Source organism: Abramis brama, assembly GCF_963993115.1.
Source record: "Abramis brama genome assembly, chromosome: 10".
NCBI classification, from domain to species: Eukaryota; Metazoa; Chordata; class Actinopteri; order Cypriniformes; family Leuciscidae; genus Abramis; species Abramis brama.
This window is the reverse complement of record NC_139972.1, coordinates 28,017,800-28,030,142: the sequence shown is the minus strand read 5'-3', so window position 1 is coordinate 28,030,142 and position 12,343 is coordinate 28,017,800. Positions and strand designations below refer to the sequence as shown.

General features: G+C 36.0%; 1 protein-coding gene across 1 annotated transcript; it reads left to right on the top strand.

Moving 5' to 3' along the window:
• Window positions 1-260: 260 nt before the first annotated feature.
• Window positions 261-3,111, top strand: LOC311090379 (uncharacterized protein; the record flags this gene model as incomplete). Its single annotated transcript, XM_084125638.1, has 4 exons — window positions 261-363; window positions 567-771; window positions 2,751-2,868; window positions 2,954-3,111. The coding sequence occupies exons 2-4, from the start codon at window positions 694-696 to the stop codon at window positions 3,109-3,111; spliced, it is 354 nt and encodes a 117-aa protein (XP_083981764.1). The 5' UTR covers window positions 261-363; window positions 567-693.
• Window positions 3,112-12,343: the final 9,232 nt, after the last annotated feature.

Genomic DNA, 12,343 nt, shown 5'->3' with positions numbered 1-12,343 from the left:
AGTTCTGGTTTGTGTGTGTACAACATATAACTCATTCTCAGAATAGTTAAGCTCATAAGCTTTACTATTTAAATGATGACTTTTTGTCTCTTAGTGTTTTATCTTGAATGTATGTGGATACTCTGTGTCAGTCAGATTTTTGAGCATATCTTGAGTACTTTTTCTGCAAAGTTGCTTCATTGCCATTGATCTATTACAATCTTATATTTCTCAGTCAATACAAATTAACATGATTCAAGTGTTCTGTATGATCTTTTTCAGTCCGGCTTGTACCTGTGGAGATGCCTGACAAAATCTGTGGTTGTTCACCAGAGTCATTGAGGGTTAGTCCAGGAAAGATTGTTGCTGTGGTCACAATGAATGGTAAGAATGTGAAGAACTTTATTTTGTCCTGTTTGAGAAGCATCTTTAAAATAAATATCTATCCATACGCGACTCCCTACAAGTTTGACATACAGTAGATATAAAAACTAAAAATATATGAAGTATACAAAGTAATATATAGATAGTACAAAGAACCCAAACCCTGGTTTACATTAAAGTGGATGTGTTTTTGATATTTCCAGGACGACATGATCTAACCATGCCCGAGTTAATTTGTGAGGCATGCCAAGCCACTTGGACTGCTGGAGTCGATGACCTAAACAGAAGTGACTACTGGCCTGCAACCCTTAAATTTTTTCATTTGAAGAAATGAAGATGGCGGCACCAGGACTGTCCTGCCAAGCATTTTTAAGAACGCTGAATCAGCCAACTGTCCGCTTTGGTCGTGTGAGTATTGAATTTATCTATCCTGCAGTGTTGTTGATATCTTTGAGTTGTTGGATGATAAGCAAGGTCTCAGCAGACAGTTTTCTGAAAAGTTTTTTTGAGTGGGAGGCTGTGCGATTTGAGGTGGACAACATATGCAAGGAAGAGCCCTTCAACTGTCCTGCATGCACCCCAGATATACTTGCAGTTTCAGTTGATGGAAACCGCAAGCATTACCGTTTCAAATATTGGCCCTATCTCCAAAGAGTTGCAAAAAGCTGTCCAGAGCTCCAGCACCTTCTTAAAGAGCAACTTGCAGGTTAGAAGACCCAACAAGTCAATGTATAGAAAAATAATGTAGGAACTAGATTTTCTTAAAAAAATTTTTATAAATACGCTACAGTGGCTTCTGGAGTCGTTTTTGTGAGAAAATTTTACTTCCGCATCTGAAAATGGGCGTGACGGGCGAGAGTCGTGACGTAGCACGAGGGAGAGCGGTCGATTCAAACAACAGGGAAAAATGGATTGCAATGACATTTCGGACGCTGAGGAAATTGTTGACGGACCACAGCCATACAATTATGAGCCTGCTAGGCTGCCAAGAGAGCAGGGACAGGCCAGGATCAATGTTAGACAGAACATATTGGAACTTACAATAACAGAAACTAAGCTTTGATCAGGCGTTTGTCATGCTCATTAATATCCGCCCAGACTAACGTTACGTGATATAACTTAGCGGTTTCTCATCGAGAGACAGAGAGATATTTATTCCTGCTAACATTTTTTGTTCCATAGGTGCTTGTGTGGGAAATGCGAGGCAATGTTTACAGCTGAGGAAAGTCAGTGTTGCAGGGAGGTGGATGCATACTGGGCCTTAGTGGAAAATGCCAAACTTCCATGGTTGCAGTTAGTGTTACTACAGTAAAGCCATGGTGAATGTTGCTGATCTGTGGACACTGGATAGTTCGTTCATTCATTGCACAATGTTTATTCCTGGTTTCCACGTCAGCGCTGTTTGATCCGTTAATAACGGAGAAATGTGAATATTTCCCACTAGATCTCGCAGCGATGTTATTACTTCAGTGGCGAATTCAAATGCTTTATTTACTGGATCTCGCAGTTACAGTGTTGCTTGATCAGGCTCGCGCTGCACTGGTCCAAACTGATAAACGGTCCACACAAACACAATAACGAGTAGCTCAGTTTCGTTCCGCTTACATTGCGTTTGCCAGTTGATGTTGTGCTCGCGCCTACATCCGGCGGGAGAACCCGAAGATGCGTGCACTGAAAGAGCTCACAAGTCCTTACTCCGAAATCCCATCCGAGATTCCAAGAAATCTCCAGGTCGATAATTCTCCGGAGTGAAATGTGCGCCACAAACGACCGAGTGTGCGGTGACAGACGCGGCAGTGAAGTCTGCTCTCTTCACCTGAACAAAACGCACCCAAGAACGAAAAGCCTTGTTTTTCCTAGAAGGAAAATGATGGACACGATGTCCTGACAGGCTGGATTTTGTGCAACCAGCACAAACACAATAATTTACCATTATGGCTTCTCTAAAACTCGATCTAAAACTTTCTCTGTCGCTCACTACTGCTCTAACTACTACACCCACAATGAGAGCGCTGGCTGAACGCGAGCTCATGTTTACCTCGGCATACGTCATATGACGCGTTGCTATAGGGGGAAAGGCGTATTCCAGAGCCTAGCACATTTTCATCAAAATCTCTACAACCAATTAGATTTCATTAGTAATTTCTACATATGTGTTTTTAAAAAACCTCTTCAGACAATATCAAGTATTAATTCAGTTATAAATTTAACCTGCAAGTTGCTCTTTAACATGAAGCCATTCCTTTCGGTATTTCATGCCAAAGCCCATGATTTTAAATGCGAGGTAAGGAAGTGTTGCTATGTGATAGAATCGCATTATCTAAACTGAACATCTGCAAACATCTGTTTTTTTTTTTTTTTTATTTGTTTTTTTTATTCTTAACCAGGTGAAATGGAGTGGGGCATATCAGGACGGTGCTGGTTTAACTCTAGGGGAGGAGGTGGAACAGTGCAATGCCTTCCTCTCTAGGATTGCAGTAACCACAAAGCATATGTCAAAAGCAGGTAAGATGACCACATACTGCACTAGTTACATCCTTACATAATAAGTAGGAGAAATATGGTAACATCATATTTTCTCTGTTTGCAGGACGCACCGACATGCTGACTCTCATGGCCATGCGCTGGAATCAGCAAAAGTTCAACAATTTGGCTATCTCACTGACCCATCGAAATCAAAATGTAATGACATCAGTAGAATTTATTTTAGATGTTCAGTACTGCATGTTACTTCTAGTGAGGAAATGATTACTTGTTATACATTTAGTCACAAATAATTGTAATTGTTACTAGTCTGTTGACTGCTTCTGACAAATCTGATACATAATGACACATATCCCACAATGCTTCAAATGTCATTCTGTAACCCCATACTATTTCAGAGATTCTTTGAAGGTTGATGTTTAATACAAATTATTTATTTATTTCTCATAAATGCATTCCAGACTCTGTCGATCTAAGGACAAAGAGAAGGGCGTTTGACATCATCATGTCAGTAAGGAGACTTGAGGAGGAGCAGAAGATTCTTGTTGCAGAGATGGACCACCATTGGAAATCTCTTTCAACTCATTCCGATACCCTCAGAGAGCTGTCCTGCTTGTTTTCTAGTGAGACAATGAAAAGTATGTATTTGTAATAAATTACATAAATTACAACATAAACATACATAAACAGTCATCATTGTTGTGTATATTTATTAGGGTTGCCCCCTAATAGTAATCTTTGGTCGGGGCAACCCTAATAAATATACACAACAATGATGACTGTTTAAGTTGAAGTTTCTAATGCTGGTCTTATATTCTTGTGTTCCTCTTTTAAGATTCGCAATGTGGCCTAAGTGAAGAAGGTTTGAAAGGTCTGCAGAGCATCATCCTCAGAAAGCGGCATCAAATCAGAGAAATGAAGGTGCAAGCAAGAGACTGTTACCTGCAAGTTTTGTCTGGAGCAGAGGACATCAACTTCTTGTACAGTGCTTCAGCTGATGAGTTCGACAGTGACTATGAAATTTCTGATGATGGACTGTAATCTACAAGACAGTAACACCTTTCATACTTCTGGACAATGACCTTAACTATGAATATAAAGCATGTAATAAAATCTGCTTTTTATCACCATAAATATAACCAAAGTGTAACCTCTTCTTTCACATACATAGAAATGTGTGCATGCATGACTCTACAACCAGTCAGTGGTGGAAATGAATTGCATTAATTAAAGTACTGTACTGTGTGGTACAGTAACTTTCATTAGTTGAACTGTAGGGTGCTGTATAACACTTGAAACCTGTTAACCCTCTGGGCTTCTTCGCCCGAAAACGGGCGAAAACTTGAACGTTTCGAATTGTTTAAGTTTTTTGCTTCATCGGATGGTGGTGAAACTTGGTGACTTTTGTTTTATTACCTATATGAACACACAAAAAAATCAAGGAGATGATTCTGATATGTTAAAGGGTCGTAAAAAAAAAAGTCACACTTAGCTTCCTCCCGCCCGAAAACGGGCGACATAGGAAATGAATGGGAAATACGAAAAAATAGGAAAACTCAGAGAAACTTTTGGTGGTACAAGCTACAGATCAGCCACTGTGCTGAAAAAAAGTGTACAGCAATGAAGGGGTGACACTCTAAAACATCAAGAGCGCAAATAAGCCCCCCCCCCCCCACACACACACACACACACACAGAGAGAGAGAGAAATGAACTGGTAATACTGAAACAGCAAATTTTGCCACAAACTATATAAAGATTATATAATCATAATAACTCCAAAACTATAGCAAGGAGAGTCAAAAGGTAGGTATCGTTTGAAAGAACTCTTTTTAAATTTTTTGAAAATATAAATTACATTACATTTGGACATTGTCCTGCCAAGAAACAGCGGATAAAAGACAATATATATATATATATATATATATATATATATATATATATATATAATTTTTATTATGATTTTGCATATCTTTCTTATTTGTCATGGAATAACTCAGGAAGGAAATAAGGTAGGAGGAAAATTCTTTTTTAGTAATGTCCCCCTACATGTTAGCTGCATCTGGATAAAAAATAATAATTTTTGGATAAAGGAATCAAAAGTTACAGCATTTGGAACAGAGATAGCCTTTTTGTGCAGTCTTTGACACCCCCTCATGGGCAATTTTTTCTCCATGAAGAATATCTTGTCATAAAAGCAATAGATTATGTTAATTTTGGGCTCATTTTAATTGTAATAATATGCTGTAAAAAATGAAGTGCCATTTTCAAATATCTGAGAACGTTTCATGAGCCGTATGATGTTTTTGTCACATTGCAGTACATTATTTTATAGATTATAAAAAAAAAATTCTATTTATCAGCAAATAACTCAGCAATACTTAAGAGTTCAAAGTGGATACATTCACTGTAAAGTTCAGACTCTTAGCTTTCAAATGACATCAACTTTGTGTTAATCAAGGCAAGATTTTTTTTAAATATGGTAAAGAATATTTTCGCAGCTAGGTGGCGCCTGCTGGCGGTACACTCAGTTTTAGAGGGATTACTCAGCACTCGTTAGGAGTTAATAAATGTATTAATAAAAGCTGAGATCCTAAGCTTTAAAATGATATATAATTTGTGTTGTTCCATTCAGTGGTTGCTTAGTAATAATTTTTTTTTCTTTCCGAATGGGAATAAATCAAATAAATAAATAAAAAAGCTATAGGCCGCCTATAGGCGGTTATAGGACATGACACAAATTAATACATTAATACAGAAGCCACTAGATGGCGCTCTTCTCACTTGAAAAAAACATTTTTTTTAGGCCTGCACTCTATTTTGATGTGAAATGTTGCATTTATTGAAAAATAAAATAAAATAAAATAAATAAAATAAAAATATATATATTAATTCTAATGGAAAAAAATAGCTCATAAAAATTATATAATTAATGCAAAGTATCATAAAAAAACTCTAAAAATTCTAAATAATAATCAGAAAACATTATAGAACAAAAATATATATTTGATTGGTTATCCTGGGAAAAAGTAAAGTAAAATTTTAAGGCTTCGCCCGTTTTCGGGCGGGAGGAAGCTAAGTGTGACTATTTTACGAAGAAGCCCAGAGGGTTAAGAGACATGGAAGAAGCAGATTATAAGGAAGAACATAATGATAAGGAATATTTTTTTTCCCAACATAATATTCAATGTGCTTTCTGTGTAATCTAGTAGCCTACAGGTCATAGTCAACTGGGGTGTATTCCAGAAAGCAGGTTATGTGACTTACCCGGGTAAGTTTAGGAGTAAGTAAGCGGATAACCTCTGCTTTCGGTTCCAAAAACGGAGGTAACTTTCGGGTTATGAAAGTAACCATAGCAACTGACTCTCTGAGGATAACCTGCTCCGTAGCAGGTTATGTTGCAGGGTTAGTTTGTTTCAGAGAGGTTTCCGAGCATGGCGTGCCCGATCTGTGCCTCTACGTCCGCAGCAGGGCCGTGCACAGACATTTTGAGGGGCAGTGGCTTAAACCAAAAAAGGGGGCACTATAAGGAGTTTGGATGAGGCAGTATCATCTTAATATAAAAATATATAAAAATATATATATAAAAATAAAAACAACTCTTTTATATGGGCAATAAGATTACAATTAGGATTTAGTGCAAAATCAATTTATGTTGTTAACTTCCAATTAAATAATTCAATGTCAATGCCAGTTTAACTGTCTGATGCTCAGTGCTCTCACTCTCTGAGCTGCCTCATCCTATGGAAGTAGTATAGACATTTAATTTAATATTATACAGTTAAAGTATAAACTGAAATGATATACAGGTTACAACAGTTATAAAGTCACACCGGGGAAGAAATGCGCATTTGACTTAATTCTCTTATACCACTCGATGGCACAAATTCTGCTCAGCACTTTTTTTCATAAACGCTTTTGATGATGGACTTGGAAATTTGGCTGATCATTGACTTGATCAAAGTTGATTCTGTGCTAATTTAATCTACTATTTTATATATATATTTTTTATGTTTTAGACTTAGCCTATGTAGCAATTTAAATACAAATATCTCAAGAATCTTGTTTCTGTATTTTTAAAATGAAAATTATGACAGCCTATATTTATTGAACAAACATTTATTATTTAATTTATCAAAATAACTCCAAAAATTTTTATAAACTTTACTAAAGTGATTGGTTTGAACAAGTATCAACTTAGACATTATTAAAAGCATATTAATTTAGCTTAAGTATTTTTATCAATAAATATACTTTATCAATAAATAACTGTGTGTCTTACCGTGCTGGTTTTACCCCGTGTGTACCTCCTTGCCACCTCATACATTAATACGATTTTTAAACAAACCACCTTTCTGATTTGTTTTCACACAAAATCTGTTGCTCCATCAATTTTCAAACATATATTGTTCTGCAATCATACACTGGGAGTAGTGAAAATTAGAATTCTTGTTCAATCAAATTATTTAACCTGATCTAATCTAATATAAATAACACTAATAAATAAATCACGAATAAATAAATTACATTTTCTGTTGTTTGCAGATTTTGTAGACAAAAAAACAATGCCTCACAAAATTAGAAGAACAGAGTGAGAAAGAGCAAAGACAAAGCCTATTCAACATTGCAAACATTTAATCAAAGTTCTAGAAAGCCAGAGGGTAAATCAGTATAGAATATTTAGCAGACAGTTTTTCACACTTTAACTCCTGTAAATATATTTCCCATTATAATCAGTTGCCTTAGTTGATATACTAGTATCTATCTATAACATACATCATATTTATAATATTTTAATGAGACCATATTAACATTATACACAATAAAAATGTAATATACTATATATTATCTAAATGTGTTATAATCTAAATGAATAGTACTTTAGTATAGTAGGTTACAAGGTGGCTAACGGCACGAAACACATTTGCTTTTCTTCCAAGAACATGGATGTTGCACGAGTTGTTAGCACTATTTGAAGACCAGGAGCAAAACATTTTGCGACAGAAATACAAAAACATTTTACCAAAATACTAATTTTGTGGATCGACTACTGTCTGTAATGTGGATTGTAATTTGTAATCGACCTGTGAATGGGACAACATTCTATTCTGAAACTGTCGTCTGAGAGCGGGCACATGCTTGTCTAGGAGTGACGCTGCGGAGCGAGCAGGAAAACACGGAGCGGATTAGGGGAATCAGTGGATCTTTAGCGGAGCGATAACAGAACGTTTTGATGGGAATCTTCTGGAGGGTTAGGGCGGGGGGCGAGAGGGGCACCTCAGCTGATGAGGGCAGAAGGGCAGTGGCTCTAGCCACCGGGCCACCCCCCTGTGCACGGCCCTGGTCCGCAGTGAGCCTCCAGTTCGAAATGAGCGGTCAAACTAGCCGGCAGCCGCCCCTATATTTCGTGGTGCGCTTATACTCTAGCTATTACGGTAAGACCGTCAACCTGTCATCTGAACTGAAAACGGTGATCTTCCGGCGAAGGCTATTTCACATTCAGTTAGTCTGTCTGTCTGTCTGTCTGTCTGTCTGTCTGTCCGTCCGTCCGTCCGTCCGTCCGTCCGTCCGTCCGTATCTATATTATTATTTATCTATCTATATATCTCTAATTATTTATCTATTTATCTATCTATTTCTATAATCTGTCTATCTATCTATCTTTATAATTATCTATCTCTATATCTCTATAATTATTTATCGATCTATTTCTACAATCTATCTATCTATCTATCTATCTATATTATTATCTATCTACATATCTCTAAAATTATCTATCTATCTATCTATCTATCTATCTATCATAAAATCATATGCTGTTGTGTCTATATATATATATATATATATATATATATATATATATATATATATATATATATATATATATATATATATATACATGGCTATATATATTTTATTTTTTTATCCACAGCACAATTTTACCTCAGCTGTAGAGTACACCTTCTCACAGTGTCCCCTGCAAAGTTTCAGGACATTCTGATGTTGTTTTACAAAATAAGAGCCCCCCAAAACTGAAATATTACCTGTTTTGTCCATACAGTCATAAAATCGTAAAAATAAAAGTCCTAGCTTCCACAGACAAATTCCACCTCAGCTGGAAAGTACACCTTCTCAAGGTGTCCCTTGTAAAGTTTCAGGACATTCTGAAGTTGTTTTTCAAAATAAGAGCCCCCCAAATCTCATAAATGCGCTGTTTTGTCCATACATTCAGAAAATCATAAAAATAAAAGTCCTAGCTTCCACAGACCAATTCCACCTCAGCTGGAAAGTAAACCTTCTCAAGGTGTCCCCTGTAAAGTTTCAGGACATTCTGATGTTGTTTTCCAAAATAAGAGCCCCCCAAATCTCATGTATACACTTTTTGTCCATACATTCAGAAAATCATAAAAATAAAAGTCCTAGCTTCCACAGACCAATTCCACCTCAGCTAGAGAGTACACCTTCTCAATGTGTCCCCTGTAAAGTTTCAGGGCATTCTGATGTTGTTTTCCAAAATAAGAGCCCCCCAAATCTCATATATACGCTGTTGTGTCCATACATTCAGAAAATCATAAAAATAAAAGTCCTAGCTTCCACAGACCAATTCCACCTCAGCTAGAGAGTACACCTTCTCAAGGTGTCCCCTGTAAAGTTTCAGGACATTCTGGTGTTGTTTTCCAAAATAAGAGCCCCCCAAAACTCATATATATGCTGTTTTGTCCATACATTCAGAAAATCATAAAAATAAAAGTCCTAGCTTCCACAGACCAATTCCACCTCAGCTAGAGAGTACACCTTCTCAAGGTGTCAACTACAATCTTTCAGGACATTCTGATGTTGTTTTCCAAAATAAGAGCCCCCCAAATCTCATATGTACGCTGTTTTGTCCATACATTCAGAAAATCATAAAAATAAAAGTCCTAGCTTCCACAGACCAATTCCACCTCAGCTGGAAAGTACACCTTCTCAAGGTGTCCCTTGTAAAGTTTCAGGACATTCTGATGTTGTTTTTCAAAATAAAAGCCCTCCAAATCTCATATATACGCTGTTTTGTCCATACATTCAGAAAATCATAAAAATAAAAGTCCTAGCTTCCACAGACCAATTCCACCTCAGCTAGAGAGTACACCTTCTCAAGGTGTCAACTACAATCTTTCAGGACATTCTGATGTTGTTTTCCAAAATAAGAGCCCCCCAAATCTCATATATACACTGTTGTGTCCATACATTCAGAAAATCATAAAAATAAAAGTCCTAGCTTCCACAGACCAATTCCACCTCAGCTGGAAAGTACACCTTCTCAAGGTGTCCCCTGTAAAGTTTCAGGACATTCTGATGTTGTTTTCCAAAATAAGAGCCCCCCAAAACTCATATATTACCTGTTGTGTCAATACATTCAGAAAATCATAAAAATAGAAATCCTAGCTTCCACAGACCAATTCCACCTCAGCTAGAGAGTACACCTTCTCAAGGTGTCCCCTGTAAAGTTTCAGGACATTCTGATGTTGTTTTCCAAAATAAGAGCCCACCAAATCTCATATATACGCTGTTGTGTCCATACATTCAGAAAATCATAAAAATAAAAGTCCTAGCTTCCACAGACCAATTCCACCTCAGCTAGAGAGTACACCTTCTCAAGGTGTCCCTTGTAAAGTTTCAGGATTTTATGATTTGGCCTTTGGAATTAAAATAGCCCCACATCATCACATAGCCTTCACCATACCTAGAGTTTGGTATGGGGTACTTTCCATAAGATCATCTCTCAATGCAAATCAAACTAGCTATTAGGCTAACTGAAATAAAACCATGCCAATCTCTAGGTATGGTGAAGGCTATGTGATGATGTGGGGCTATTTTAATTCCAAAGGCCAAGGGAATTTTATCAGGATGCATAGTATCCTAAAAAAAACAAACAAAAAAAAACTTAAAAATAAAAATCTGCCTGCCTCTATGGGAATTTAACATAGGGGTGTCCAAACTTATGCACCCTGTATTTTAAGGAAGAACATTTATTTATTTACGATACATTATTCATTCACAAAGAAAATTGGTGTCCTTAAAGGTTGGATTTTTCCTAATTTTTTAAATTAAGGCATTAAGTTCAATTTCCAAAAGATGATTTTTTTATTCCTCTTTTTAGTCAACTTTAGTATGGGTGTCTAAACTTATGCATAGCACTGTATATATATATATATATATATATATATATATATATTTTTTTTTTTTTTTTTTTTTTTTTATAGACACAACAGCATATGATTTTATGATAGATAGATAGATAGATAGATAGATAGATAGATAGATAGATAGATAGATAGATAATTTTAGAGATATATAGATAGATAATAATATAGATATATAATTAGATAGATAGATAGATAGATAGATAGATAGATAGATAGATAGATAGATAGATAGATAGAAATAGATCGATAAATAATTATAGAGATATTGAGATAGATAATTATAAAGATAGATAGATAGACAGATTATAGAAATAGATAGATAAATAGATAAATAATTAGAGATATATAGATAGATAAATAATAATATAGATAGAGACGGACGGACGGACGGACAGACGGACGGACAGACAGACAGACAGACAGACAGACAGACAGACAGAATGTGAAATAGCCTTCGCCGGAAGATCACTGTTTTCAGTTCAGATGACAGGTTGACGGTCTTACCGTAATAGCTAGAGTATAAGCGCACCACGAAATATAGGGGCGGCTGCCGGCTAGTTTTACCGCTCATTTCGAACTGGAGGCTGGCTTGACTGCAGTGTTGGACACGTAGCAAGCTAACTTACTGTTATCAAGTGTACCTCAACTTGTCCATGTAACATTAATATTAATTTAATAATATAGATTGACCATGGTTCATCACTAATGTTAAATTCTGTGTTGATTTTGCAGGGGGCTGATGAACACACCTGTGTTCTTATAGAGTGGAGAGTGCTAATGAAAGGGAGGAAAGAAAAGAAAGAGCGACGAGAGAGAGGAAAGATTCCCTCTGCTTTTAGAAATAATTGCAAAAAAAAAAATATATGTAATAAAGAAAACAAATGTTACACACTCTCTTTCCATTTATTTGTTAGTAAGTTCATTTTGTAATGCTGTTTTAGCAAGTTTTATTACAAAACACTTAATTCCCAGGGATTTACAGTAGTTAGATTGTCAGTTGTAAAGTGTTTAATATGTGGCATGGAGTAATTAATATTTTTAAAGGGTGTTGTGTGTGCACTTATTTTGTGGCAGATTCCAGATGTTTTTTTTGTTTTTTTTTTGAAAAGCAAATTGCAGGTATATCTGAAAAATATGAGTGCCACACTGAAGAGAAATACCCACACACTCCAGACACCTTTAAAATGTATTTGCTTTATTTTTGTATATTATTTAACTTTTAAATGGATATAGAATACAAAAGTTTAAATCAAAATCACAAAACTTTGGCACAAAGTAGTATAATACAGCTTAAAGCACCACCAAAAGCAA